Genomic DNA, 13,179 nt, shown 5'->3' with positions numbered 1-13,179 from the left:
TCTCAGAGTCGACCTGACTCTTCAGCATTCCCATCATGACTTTTACATCAACACTTGCCCTCCTCGCGGCCCTCGGGCCGGCGGTCTTGGCTCAGTCTAACACCACCGATGTTGACTACAATACCGATCCAGAGCCTGGTCTCTACGACTTTACACAGAACCTTGTCGATTGGGCCTTTCCAGACTGTGCGGCTGGACCCCTGAAGGAGACAATTGTCTGTGATGCCTCCGCCAGGCCGCATGACCGAGCTGCCGCTCTGGTTTCGATGTTCACCTTCGAAGAGCTCGTGAACAGCACCGGAAACCTGATGCCTGCAATTCCACGTCTTGGGCTTCCACCGTATCAGGTTTGGACGGAGTCCCTGCACGGAATTGACCGGGCAAATTGGACGGAATCCGGAGACTTTAGCTGGACAACGGCCTTTCCATCGCCCATCTTGACGATGGCTTCGTTGAACCGCACCCTCGTCAACCAAATCGGAGACATCATCTCTACCCAAGCAAGAGCATTAAACAACTTCGGCCGATACAGTTTGGATGTTTATTCGCCGAATATCAACCCATTCCGACACCCAGTGTGGGGTCGTGGACAAGAAACCCCAGGCGAGGATGCCAACATCCTATGCTCCGCTTATGCGTTTGAATATATCACCGGTATTCAAGGTGGCATCGATCCCTCCCCGCTGAAGATTATTGCCACTGCAAAGCACTTGGTTGGGTACGATATTGAGAATTGGAACAACCATTCCCGGCTGGGCAACGATATGATCATCTCGCAGCAGGATCTGTCCGAATATTACTCGCCTTCGTTCAAGACGGCTGTAATGGATGCCAGAGTCCACAGTGTCATGTCGTCATACAATGCCGTCAATGGTGTACCTTCATCGGTGAATACTTTCCTGTTGCAGACCCTCGTGCGCGACACCTGGAACTTTGTTCAAGACGGCTATGTCTCTTCCGATTGTGACGCGGTGTATAATGTCTTCAACCCCCATGGGTATGCATCGGACAGCGAACTGGCGGCTGCGAAGAGCATGCTGGCTGGTACAGACATCGATTGTGGCGCAACATACCAACTCTATCTGAACGGTTCCTTCGCGAAAGGTGAAATCTCTCGCAATGAGATCGAACGTGGGGTGATTCGCTTTTACTCAAACCTCGCGAGTGCGGGTTACTTTGATGGGGACAGTGCTAAATACCGAGATCTGGATTGGTCTGATATTGTTGCCACCGATGCGTTGAATGTCTCCTATCAGGCTGCCGTGGAGGGTATTGTTCTTCTGAAGAATGACGGTATTCTGCCGCTGTCGAAGAACATCAGCAGCGTTGCGTTGATTGGGCCGTGTGCGAATGCGACTACGCAGATGAAAGGCAACTATCTCCCGCTAGGAAATGCGCCATATCTCACCAGCCCTCTTGCTGCCTTCTAAGACTCGAGCCTCGATGTCCATTACGCCTTTGGAACCAACATTACTTCAGAGTCCACGGATGGTTTTGAAGCTGCCATTTCCGCCGCCAGGAAGTCTGATGTGATTGTGTTTGCCGGCGGAATTGACAACACCGTTGAAGCGGAAGCCCACGATCGACAGGATATCAGCTGGCCTGGCAATCAGCTGGACCTTGTCAAGAGACTGAGTGAACTGGGAAAGCCGCTCATCATTCTCCAAATGGGCGGTGGCCAAGTGGACTCCTCAGCGCTCAAAGCAAGCCACAATGTCAACGCTATTGTCTGGGGTGTATATCCTGGACAATCTGGTGGCCGTGCACTTTTCGACATCCTGACTGGCAAGCGTGCCCCAGCAGGCAGACTGACCGTCACTCAGTATCCCGCAAAGTACGCCCACCAGTTCCCCGCTACAGATATGGGCCTACGTCCAAATGGGACCAACCCCGGCCAGACATACATGTGGTATACGGGCAAGGCTGTCTTTGAATTCGGTCACGGTCTATTCTACACCACCTTTAATGCCTCGGTCAAGTCACACAGCGCGCCCACTTACAATATTGACGAGCTGCTCGCCCGCCCTCATGTGGGATACAATACCGTGGAACAAAGGCCGTTCATGAACTACACCGTGAGCATCAAGAATACCGGTACCGTCGAGTCGGACTATACAGCGATGGCCTTTGTCAACTCTACAGCTGGACCAAGCCCCCATCCCAACAAATGGCTGGTTGGCTTCGATCGGCTAGGTGGACTCAAACCGCAATCCTCTCGGGTTCTGAACATCCCAATATCTTTGGATAATATCGCTCGGACGGATATTGATGGAAATCGAAACATCTATCCAGGCAAGTATGAGCTTGTCTTGAACAATGAGCGTTCCGCAATTGTCAGATTTACTTTGACTGGCAATGTTACGACCCTTGCTACTTGGCCCAAGGAAGCGCAGCTTATCCCACCTTCATAGGTTCAAAGTGATGGTCATTTCACTGAAGTGGATGACTATCTTTCTGTGAGGCAAATTTATGCTTGGAGCAAAATTCATTTGGAAGTATTCAGACCTTTATCTAGCCTAGGAATCGATTCCAGCATACACAGCGCATACGCCACGCCGCCTATGCTCTTGTTGATATTGTTCGTAAGTGATGCCTCAGCGCCAACAATTCATGCTCTATAAGTTTTCGGCAAACCCTTCACGGATTGGTCAATAAATGTCTGTTGTGGTATTGGCTACAATATACACGAATGATGGTATTTGACGAGACATCTGAGTCAAGTAACCGGGAAAGGGAAAGAATATAGAGCTGGCTGAACAATCATAGAGTTGCACCATGGCACGAGATAACAAAACAGCCCGGACCAAGGGTCCTCTGGGGAGCATATGCCAGAGGTGAGTTTCGGTTTGGAGGGGTAAAAGTCCAAGTCAAGAGTGAAAGGGTATCACGCCTCTTCTTCAGCCACAGGTGTGGGTTCAACGGTCGATGCCGTAGATGATTCAAGAGCAGATGGTTCGCCGATCTCGCCAGACGCCGACGGAGGCACATAAAATGGTACACCATCCTCTCCCGCATCGAGACGTAGCAAAAATGTTTCCCAAAGCTCGATCAACTGTGGATCGGGTCAACTCCAAATTTCTTAGGGGACAGGAGCATGGTGGAAAAACTAACCTCTTTCTGGGCCTCAACGGCACTCTCCAGGAAGGTCTCCACGCCAGACTTAAAGTCCTCGACCTTCTCCTTCTCAAACCTCTGCAGCTCATTTCGCATCAAGCGGCCCATGTCCTCGAACAGCAACCGCGTCTGATGCACTTTGCGCTCGGCGTCAGCGACGTCGGCATTGACTTGGTTCAGCCGGTCTTGTTGAGTCTTGCCCTGTCGGAGCAGCTTTTCTTGGGTGTGTTTGCGCTTCTGAAGATCAGACTCCGCAGCATGCCAGGTATGGAAAGCCTTTTGTCGTTGGGAAAATGCAGTTTTGACACTGCCAATCAGGCGAATGTACTCATCAATCGTGATTCCCAAAGTCAACACATCCTGTTGTGCCTGGCGTTCGTAAAGTTCCCGAATCCGTAGTTGAAGTTCCGACAGACCGTCCAAAGGCGAAGATAGAGCGGGAGAAAGCTCAACTGCAGAGAGGGCGTGGAGCGAGCTTGAAAAGTCACCTGCAGCGTCCGCAAGTCCTTTCCGTTGCGCAACGACTGTATCAATAGATTTCATGAGTGCCTTCAGCTGGTTCTCCAATGCGTCTAGGTAGATCTTTCGATCATGGAACCACTACCAACAAGTGAGCAAATGTGGTCAAAAGAATCGAAGAACAAACTTACGTCGTCATGTTCCACGAACTTGCTCCCTCCGCCAACATTGATTCCGAGCGAACTCAGCATACCCTTGTTCTGGCCCAAATCGGGTTCCCTATTCTCTTTGTTCTTAACATCGACATGAAATGCTTCGCTCTCAAGGAAGATCTTCAAGTCGGCGTCGTGTTGGAGAATCGGGTGGCTAGCAATCTTGTTGAGCATTCGCTCCAGGGCAGCTCTTCTGGACTCAACAAAGTTGGTGTCAAACCGTCCCACGGCCTGCTTCTCTGGCGGAGGGGCGACAACCACTCCAGGGTTGCTGTTGTGCAAAGAGTTGTAAAGCCAGAGGAAATCACGGTATCGGCGACTGACGGCGAATTCAGGCTGGCGATATGCTTTGGATGTGGTCTAGTCACCCAAGTGTAATTAGCTTCTCAGTTTTTCGGGTCACCACAAGATAGACCAGTACCTTCGTCCGAACTTGGTAAACAGTATGACTACTTGTCAAGTCTCCCACTTTGTGCGGATCCCCCACGGTGATTTCAAATGTCGGTTTGGCGGCTTGCTCCACGGTCATGCTTGCTTGCGACTGTCGCGTTGGCCCCTCTGCATCCGCAGGCGGCTGTACAGGCGGAGGTCCTCGGAATCCGGCGCCATCCTCTTCCAAATTGACTGAATCCGCCAAACCATTGCCGCCAAATGTTTGCGAGAAATTCGAAGGCGGTTGCGAACTACGCCCACCGAGGGATTCCTTTTGGGGAGGAGCCGGTGCTTCATCGACGGGTGTCACGCTGGTCTCGGCTGGCGCTTCTCCCAACGGGCCAAGTGGATCGACGGTGTCGTCAACCGCTTCCAATGGTGTCGCCTGGGCGCTGATTTTGCGCGTTCCACGGGGGCCGCGTCTTCCAGGCGTCCGAATCTCCGCTCTGTGCTCGGTCGGTGCGGGCTGGGCGACGGGTGCTGAAAGGAGACCATGTGCCATTAATGAGGGGCCGATGATAGCGCGAGTGTTCCAAGATCATAACATACCAGTGTCTGCAGCGTCCGGCTTGAGAGCAGCACTGCTGGTGGCGGACTGCGAAGGCTCGTCTGTATGCTGGATTAGATCGCAACTCCAAGAGCTGTGTTATCATGACTGCCTACCGCCCCACGGGGAGTCGCCAGCGTCAAGGTCCATAGCAGCTGGTCGTTGTGCAAGCAAAGAGTCCGATGTATCCTCAGGAAGACAGATTCGGATACTTGTATGAAGGTTGGTTTGGCCGCAGCTCGGAGGGATTGAGGGGGCTCAAAGGTGGAGGGAAGCTGGCAGTTGAGGTGGAGGATGATCCGCGCGCGGTCTTAGTCACTCGCGGGATCCTACCTAGGTACCTAGGTAACCCCCAAGGTCCGAGAGGTGACCGGCGCTTTTCTTTTCTACAACTCCCCGCGACAATTGGCTTCCGGCTCTGTGGTGCTAGAATATACGGGTTACCGTTCATGCTGATGCAGATCATTGAGACTTCGCAAATACTGGAACATTTCACTACGCCAGTAGCTCATAGGTCGCATACCATGCATACGTCACTTCGTCTTGATTGGGACTCCCCAGGACTAGCCCATCTATACACAATGCCCCCGATATTTGTCCTGACTCGGTATACCGTGTCGGTCACAGCACCGCCTGCATGCCTATCTTGGTGGTTATGTCTATTTGACCCATGGAAGACCCAGCTTGTGCATTTCCACTGCCAGTTGGAAGAGGTAGTCTAGACTCTCGCACTGGGTCTTCGCCTTGGCGACATTGTCACCCCAGACATAACTGAAATAACCGTTAGCTGATTCGAATCGCAGAGCAGAACGACAGTGATCGATCAATATTAGGCCAATTCTTACATTCCGTGTCTCCGCACCAGCACAGCGTAGGTGTCAGGGTACTTGTTCATCGCAGCCTCGAGGCCACTAGTCAGGTCCTCCTCAAAGGCAGTGTTTTCAATGATGGGGATACGCAGAGTATCGAAGTAACCCAGCATGCCCTTGCCCTTACCGCGAGGAATGCCCTTGATCTGCTCGATGTTGCTGATCTCGAAACAGGCATCAGGACCCTTCTCCCGCTCGACAAGCAAGGTCACCAGGACAGCCCATTGGGAGTGAGTGTGGATACAGCATCCTGCGCCATGCTCAAAGGCTGTCAGGAACAGTGGGGTGCAGGCGGAGGGGTTGAGCTTGAGGGGCTTGCGAATATAGTTGCGGTCGCTTGCCGGGTACTTGGCCGTGGGCCATTGGATGACAAAGATGTTCTCGGACTTCATCAGCTCCTTCTGGACTCCAGAGGGGGCAATGAAGATATGATCGCCATGTCGGATGGAGGTCTAAATGCTATCAGCGGGCTGTTGCAGGTGTCTGCAGCGGGGCACAAGACTTACACCTCCGCCGGTACCAGTGACCCATCCCCAGTTATAGAATTTGCGGCACAGCTCCGGGATGAGGTTGGCCGGGTGCTCAGGGTCCTCAGACTGTACCAGATGCTCATTATTGGTGACCGCGACGGTCTTGTCGGCATCGGAGGCGCACATGGTGGGATGACAATCCCGCAGGGGAGGTTCGTACGACAAACCGAGACGTCGGAGGGAGTCGCAGGTGTGGCAGTAAGATCGGCCTAGGATTGGCGATCAATTCTGACGCCGGCAATAACAGCGGAAACCTAGTGGATGGAATGGCTGATCTGGGGGGTTATGAAGAAGCAGTGGTGTAACGGCGCAATCCAAGAAATCGTAATATTTCGGGCGGGGTGGAATCAGCTCCGCGCAGTTCATTACACATCACCCAAGAGCTACGGTGCTACGCCTATGGAGAACCACCAGCGGAGAAGTGAAATACAGCGATGTCGTAGGAGAAAGGGGGATCCAATCATTCTTAGTTGTCTTTAGAGTCCAAGACAATAATCAATAATGCTCACGCTAGATCTTCTTCAGCGCCATCGAAGACGATCGAAGGGGGGCCCTGTCGGGCTAGTCCCGATTGGGAGCTCCCCGGGAAGAGGCCACCTGGACCATTCAGCATGCATTGCCGCTATATAACCTCCGCTTTTCTCCTCGCCTCGTCCGTTCCCTTCTCTAGGTGCTGCGTGTCTCTTTCCCCCCTAACCCCGTGTCTGCTCTTGTTCAATATGCGTTTCAACGCCGCCTTCACGGCTCTGGTCTCTTCGGCCTCTCTCATGGGCTACGCCCATGCCGAGGAGGCTGAAGCTGCTCCCGACGCTGCTTCCGCCATTGAAAGGCCCACTTTCACGGTATGTTTGCGCTCTCCCCTAGCTCAATTGGTCTTCCACGCCTCTAACACGTTCTTTCTTTCCAGCCGACCAGTCTCAAGGCTCCCTTCCTGGAGCAATTCACTGACGACTGGGAGTCCCGGTGGAAGCCTTCGCACGCGAAGAAGGATGACACCAAGTCGGACGAGGAATGGGCCTACGTCGGTGAGTGGTCCGTCGAGGAGCCCACCGTCTTCAAGGGAATCGAGGGCGACAAGGGTCTGGTCGTGAAGAACCCGGCTGCCCACCACGCCATCTCCGCCAAGTTTCCCAAGAAGATTGACAACAAGGGTAAGACCCTGGTTGTCCAGTACGAGGTCAAGCCGCAGAACTCCCTAGTCTGCGGTGGTGCCTACCTGAAGCTCCTTCAGGAAAACAAGAAGCTCCACCAGGAGGAGTTCTCCAATGGCACCCCTTACGTGATCATGTTTGGTCCCGACAAGTGCGGTGCTACCAACAAGGTATGACGGCCCGCGACCAGCGCGTATCTCTCTGATGGCACGCTCACAAGACTCTTGTTCAGGTCCACTTCATCTTCCGTCACAAGAACCCAAAGACCGGCGAGTACGAGGAGAAGCACCTCAACACTCCTCCCGTCGCGCGCACTTCCAAGGTCACCTCTCTCTACACCCTCATCGTCAACCCCGACCAGACCTTCGAGATCCTGGTCAACGGCGAGTCCGTCAAGGCGGGCAGCCTGCTCGAGGACTTCACCCCTCCCGTTAACCCAGAGAAGGAGATTGATGATCCCAAGGACAAGAAGCCTGCCGACTGGGTCGATGAGGCCAAGATCGCTGACCCTGAGGCTACCAAGCCCGAGGACTGGGATGAGGAGGCTCCCTTCGAGATCCTTGATGAGGAGGCCGAGAAGCCTGTTGACTGGCTGGAGGACGAGCCCACCAGCATCCCTGACCCCGAAGCTGAGAAGCCCGAGGACTGGGATGATGAGGAGGATGGTGACTGGATTCCTCCCACTGTCCCCAACCCTAAGTGCGCCGAGGTCTCTGGCTGTGGCGAGTGGACCCGCCCCATGAAGAAGAACCCCGAGTACAAGGGCAAGTGGTCCGCTCCTCTGATTGACAACCCTGCCTACAAGGGTCCCTGGGCCCCTCGTAAGATCGCCAACCCCGCCTTTTTCGAGGACAAGACCCCATCCAACCTGGAGCCCATGGGCGCGGTAAGTGATCCAATCTCCGAAGTATTGCCGTGCTGCGTACTAATTGCGTTTACAGATTGGTTTCGAAATCTGGACTATGCAGAATGACATTCTGTTCGACAACATCTACGTTGGCCACTCCGTTGAGGATGCTGAGAAGCTCCGCCAGGAGACCTTCGATGTCAAGTTCGCTGTCGAGCAGGCCGAGGAGGACGCTGAGAAGCCCAAGCCCGAGAAGCCCGAAGAGGGTACCACCGTCACTTTCAAGGAGGACCCCGTCACTTTCGTCCGCCAGAAGGTCGACTACTTCGTCAACCTGGCCAAGGAGGACCCTATCCACGCCGTCAAGACTGTTCCCGAGGTGGCCGGTGGTCTGGCCGTTCTCCTTCTGACCTCGATTCTCGTCGTCGTCGGTGCCATTGGCTCCAGCAGCCCGGCTCCTGCCCCCGAGAAGAAGGGCAAGAAGACTGCCGATTCGGCCAAGGAGAAGTCCGGCGAGGCTACCAGCTCCTCTGCCGACACTGGCAAGGGCGGCGCCACCAAGCGCACCACCCGATCCTCTGCCGAGTAAAGCTTAGAGGCTGCAAGGCGAAAAGAAGTTACCCCATAAATCCAAACAATTCAGATCGCACAGCTCCCGCGTTGATTCCCTGTTCCTGTGAGATTCTATGATGTGTAGTAGTATTCTCTAGGTAGTTTGCTATTCCCACAAGGGAGGCCCGGTATACTTTCAAGGTTGACTTGATTCCGCTTATCGATCGTTACGTAGAGGTCCAAGCGCGGTAAGTACTATATTGGCCTTTCTGAATCTTCGATATGTACTCGGTTTCGATTATATATCCATAGGATATTATCGCATACAGCTATGCATGTTTATACGTGAGCTAAATAGCAGGAAGTATTAGGCGAAAACGGGGGCGACCAGTTACTGACTTACGTGCCTAGATAGTGTACTCATAACCCAAAATCCTCCCAATGTTGAGAGCCCTACTATGTGGACCGATCTAACGGTACAGCCGCTACTATTAATTAATCGTTAATGATATTAATGATAATTAATCGCAATCAGACCGGTTCAATCTCCGCTACGCTTCCCTTTATAGTAGGTACAAGTGCTTATCGGTACGAACATAACCGCGGAATCGCTTGCCTGAAGCACTATCGACGCGAGCTTCACCGCGATTGCGGGCCATTCGGCGGTCTGGCAAGTATCTCTGCGCTACACGATTGGCGGATGGTGCCGAGACGAGCTTATCTGGCTCTGCTAATCGTTTGTATGGGGAACCCGATTCAAGGCGGTAGCGCGGTTGACCTCGGGCCTGGGGTAGCAGAGCGGCCTTTACTCCGACTATATGGGACTTCTTCCCGCCACATCCCACCGCGGCCTTCTTTCATGCTTCTTGCTCTCTTTTCTTCTCCTGCTGAGACCTAACCCTCCCATCCATCTCTGTATCCTTTTCATCATGGCCGCCCGCCGGTCTCTGACCCGTTCCATCCCCGCTCTCCGCTCCGTTCCCCGCACGCCGGTGGTTACGAGAGGTGGCAACGCCCGATCTCTGACTACTACTCCAATTGCTAGATTGTCATCCCAGAAGGTGACTTCAACTCCTGGTGCCATGTCAGCTGCCCGTCGATTGCACGCCACAGCTCAGCAGCTCGCCCCTGCAACCACCTCGGCTGCCACCACCCCTACGGAATACCCGACGGATCACCAGCCTATTGCCAATCCCATTGACACCACTAACTTCCTCGATAATGAATTTGTCACGTCCAACGCTACCACCTGGATTGACCTCCATGACCCGGCCACCAACAACCTGGTCACGCGCGTGCCCCAGAGCACGGATGAGGAGCTCAAGGCCGCTGTTCAGTCGGCTGAGAAGGCCTTCCCCGCCTGGCGGGCTACCAGCATCATCGCCAAACAGCAGATTATCTTCAAGTTCACCAACCTGATCCGGGAAAACTGGGACCGGTTAGCCGCGTCAATCACCCTTGAACAGGGCAAGACCTTTGCAGATGCCAAGGGTGATGTCCTCCGCGGGTTGCAGGTCGCCGAGACCGCCTGCGGTATCACCACCCAAATGCCCGGTGAGGTTCTTGAAGTAGCCAAGGACATGGAGACGCGAAGCTACCGTGAACCGCTGGGTGTTGTGGCGGCTATCTGCCCCTTCAGTAAGTTGGTCCCGCTGGAGCCGGTTGACTTGTTCTAAGTGCTGATTGTCGACCAGACTTCCCTGCCATGATTCCACTGTGGTGCATTCCAATCGCAACTGTGACCGGTAATTGCTTGGTTATGAAGCCCTCAGAGCGTGATCCCGGTGCGGCAATGATCCTGGCCGAGCTTGCCAAGCAGGCTGGCTTCCCGCCGGGTGTTATTAATATCGTGCACGGTGCTGCTCGCACTGTGGACTTTATCCTTGACGAGCCTGCCATCAAGGCTATCAGCTTTGTCGGCAGCAACCGTGCCGGTGAGTATATTTATACTCGTGGTTCAGCCAATGGAAAGCGTGTGCAGGCCAACCTGGGTGCTAAGAACCACGCTGCCGTCCTACCTGACTGCAACAAGAACCACGCTCTGAACGCCATTGTTGGTGCCGCCTTTGGTGCTGCTGGTCAGCGCTGCATGGCTCTGAGCACCGTCGTCATGGTTGATGAAACTAAGGAGTGGCTGCCCGAGATTGCTGAGCGTGCCAAGGTACTGAATGTAAACGGAGGCTTCGAGGAAGGTGCGGACCTCGGTCCTGTCATCAGCCCCGAGAGCAAGCAGCGCATTGAGGACCTCATCGCTAGTGCCGAGGAAGAGGGTGCTACCATCCTCCTGGACGGTCGCGGCTTCAAGCCCGAGAAGTACCCTAATGGAAACTTTGTAAGTCATTCCTCTGAGTCCGCTCTTGTCTTGAATCTAGACTAATCTGCTTCTTACAAGATCGGTCCCACCATTATCACCAACGTTACTCCCGACATGAAGTGTTACAAGGAAGAAATCTTCGGCCCCGTCCTTGTGTGCCTCAACGTCGACACCCTAGACGACGCCATTAACCTGATCAATGCCAACGAGTACGGCAACGGTGCTGCCATCTTTACTCGCTCCGGTCCAACTGCCTCGCGCTTCCAAAAGGACATCGAAGCCGGTCAGCTCGGTATCAATGTCCCGATCCCCGTTCCGCTGCCCATGTTTTCCTTCACTGGTAACAAAAAGAGTATCGCCGGTGGCGGTGCCAACACCTTCTACGGCAAGCCTGGCTTGCAGTTCTATACCCAGCAGAAGACCGTGACCAGCTTTTGGAAGAGCGAGGACGCGGTCAGCACTAAGGCGAGCGTTGTAATGCCTACTCACTCCTAATATCGCCAGTTTGTGTTAGTCAATTGCCTTGGTTCTCTTTCTTCCTATGTTTGTTTATGATTATGTATCTTTGGTCAATTGTCATCAAAATATAGCTTACAAGCGACGCGCCATGAAGTACCAAAGCATGTACTTGGGTTTGCAAAATATGCATCATCGTCTTGTTCATTAATCAGAATGTACAACCTTGGAGTTGATACCATCGAGCCTCAAATAGCACGAGGTAAATGTACCTCTCAACCTAAATCTTACTCTAATTCGTGCCCACACATCTGGAACAGGAGCAGACTCAAGCCCGAAAAGTTCTAAATTCTATCTCACCACGAAGCTATTCATTAGGTCCAAAAAAAGCCCATACGATCTCGACACTTACTCAGCCCGTCGCTCCTGGAATGTGTAAACCAGACGTGCAAGCTCGACCTGGCCATTCTTAGTCACAGCAACACGGCGGGTGTGGCGGCGCTCGCCGTCAACAAGCTCAAAGCCCCAGACCTGGAAGTGCTGATCAGCGCCATCTAATCAGCTATAGACCTCACGGAACATGGACATACCTGCTCAGCAGTCCAGCCACTCTGATCATTCACAACAAAGCTCTGCACGAATAAGCCCTCGCCCTCGCCGAACTCCTCGCCCTCGGCGTCAACCAGGAATCCCTCGCTAGCCGAGCCATCGACAAGAACCTCGCCGCGCAGGAAACGCTGCACCTTGGCATCGGCCTCGGGCTCGCCGACGTTTGTCAGAACATCAACGGCGGGACGGACCTTGTCGCCATCGCCCTTGGCGCCCCGGAACATGCGGGAGCGGCCGCGCAACGCACCGAAGATGTTGTCCTCGTGCCCGCGCTCCTCCCAGTCAAGCACGCGCGACTCCGTGCTGGCCGAGATTCCTCCAGTAACGACCTGTTCGATGTCGATGTGGTACACCTGGGGCTTCTCTGAGTCCGGGTACTCGTGCACATGCAATGTGACGGTGGCGTACGGGAGCGCCTTGCGGAGGAACCAGCTCATGCCTTGCTGCGTGGTTGTTAGCGGGGATTGAGCGGGATGGCAATTAGTGTGATTCCACGCCCTGAAGGACTTGTGCAACCTTGGCTGTGTGAGCACATACCAGAGCTAGAATGGAGTCTGTGGGGTCGGACAGGGTTGCGTCCTGTTGCATGGGGTTTGTGTTAGCTTGGGTACTTGTTTCGCTCGACATCCATAGCCGAGGTAAGAGACATACCATCACCCACTGTCCATTGAGGTTCTTGATAGTGATATCGGCAGGGGCGGCCATCTTGTATAGACACTAGGAATGCGGGGTGGTGGGGGGAAGGTGTAGAGTTGGAAGAACTGTGTCGCGACGACTACGGACGGGAAATTTGACAGGGAAATGGTGGGAGGAGACGAGAGGAGGGGACCACAGGGGTAAAATCAGCACAAACTATTTCTTCTGGCCGATCCGATCCTCTATATACTTCTGTCCGTGAGGCACATGTGCTTCCACCGAGGCTGACACGTGCATGCTGAATCATCGCGGGTGACCTCATTCGGGAACGGAATGTGGAAATTAATTTCTCCTGGTGCGCTCTAATAGTTATCTAGTGTATATTCGTTGGATGATACAGCTCTATCCTAGTCATCATCAAGTATACCAAAGCGTAAAAAATCTTTTGCCA

At 53.8% G+C, this 13,179-nt stretch overlaps 6 protein-coding genes across 6 annotated transcripts; 3 read left to right on the top strand and 3 right to left on the bottom strand.

Annotated features, from left to right (window-relative positions):
• Window positions 1-35: 35 nt before the first annotated feature.
• On the top strand, window positions 36-2,411 carry xlnD (beta-xylosidase XylA; the record flags this gene model as incomplete). Its single annotated transcript, XM_056948634.1, has 2 exons — window positions 36-1,344; window positions 1,432-2,411. 2 exons carry the CDS (start codon window positions 36-38, stop codon window positions 2,409-2,411), a joined length of 2,289 nt encoding a protein of 762 aa, XP_056795859.1.
• Window positions 2,412-2,884: 473 nt separating this feature from the next.
• Window positions 2,885-4,914, bottom strand: N7459_009465 (sorting nexin 1; the record flags this gene model as incomplete). Its single annotated transcript, XM_056948633.1, has 6 exons — window positions 2,885-3,052; window positions 3,112-3,714; window positions 3,765-4,145; window positions 4,207-4,697; window positions 4,767-4,826; window positions 4,881-4,914. The coding sequence occupies 6 exons, from the start codon at window positions 4,912-4,914 to the stop codon at window positions 2,885-2,887; spliced, it is 1,737 nt and encodes a 578-aa protein (XP_056795858.1).
• A 509-nt stretch (window positions 4,915-5,423) lies between these two features.
• Window positions 5,424-6,289, bottom strand: mde1 (methylthioribulose 1-phosphate dehydratase MDE1; the record flags this gene model as incomplete). The annotated part of the gene is made up of 3 exons (XM_056948632.1): window positions 5,424-5,535; window positions 5,610-6,085; window positions 6,140-6,289. The coding sequence occupies 3 exons, from the start codon at window positions 6,287-6,289 to the stop codon at window positions 5,424-5,426; spliced, it is 738 nt and encodes a 245-aa protein (XP_056795857.1).
• Window positions 6,290-6,882: 593 nt separating this feature from the next.
• clxA (calnexin) lies at window positions 6,883-8,750 on the top strand (the record flags this gene model as incomplete). The annotated part of the gene is made up of 4 exons (XM_056948631.1): window positions 6,883-7,005; window positions 7,071-7,484; window positions 7,547-8,200; window positions 8,256-8,750. 4 exons carry the CDS (start codon window positions 6,883-6,885, stop codon window positions 8,748-8,750), a joined length of 1,686 nt encoding a protein of 561 aa, XP_056795856.1.
• Window positions 8,751-9,642: 892 nt separating this feature from the next.
• N7459_009462 (CoA-acylating methylmalonate-semialdehyde dehydrogenase) lies at window positions 9,643-11,522 on the top strand (the record flags this gene model as incomplete). Its single annotated transcript, XM_056948630.1, has 3 exons — window positions 9,643-10,351; window positions 10,408-11,045; window positions 11,106-11,522. The coding sequence occupies 3 exons, from the start codon at window positions 9,643-9,645 to the stop codon at window positions 11,520-11,522; spliced, it is 1,764 nt and encodes a 587-aa protein (XP_056795855.1).
• Window positions 11,523-11,891: 369 nt separating this feature from the next.
• Window positions 11,892-12,797, bottom strand: N7459_009461 (uncharacterized protein; the record flags this gene model as incomplete). Its single annotated transcript, XM_056948629.1, has 4 exons — window positions 11,892-12,014; window positions 12,074-12,535; window positions 12,630-12,671; window positions 12,744-12,797. The coding sequence occupies 4 exons, from the start codon at window positions 12,795-12,797 to the stop codon at window positions 11,892-11,894; spliced, it is 681 nt and encodes a 226-aa protein (XP_056795854.1).
• Between the last annotated feature and the right edge of the window lie 382 nt (window positions 12,798-13,179).

The sequence above is a fragment of the Penicillium hispanicum genome (assembly GCF_028827665.1).
Source record: "Penicillium hispanicum strain IBT 35686 chromosome Unknown utg000008l_segment0_segment0, whole genome shotgun sequence".
Lineage (NCBI taxonomy): Eukaryota > Fungi > Ascomycota > Eurotiomycetes > Eurotiales > Aspergillaceae > Penicillium > Penicillium hispanicum.
The sequence above is the reverse complement of the archived record's forward strand: the minus strand, read 5'-3'. Positions and strand labels throughout refer to the sequence as shown.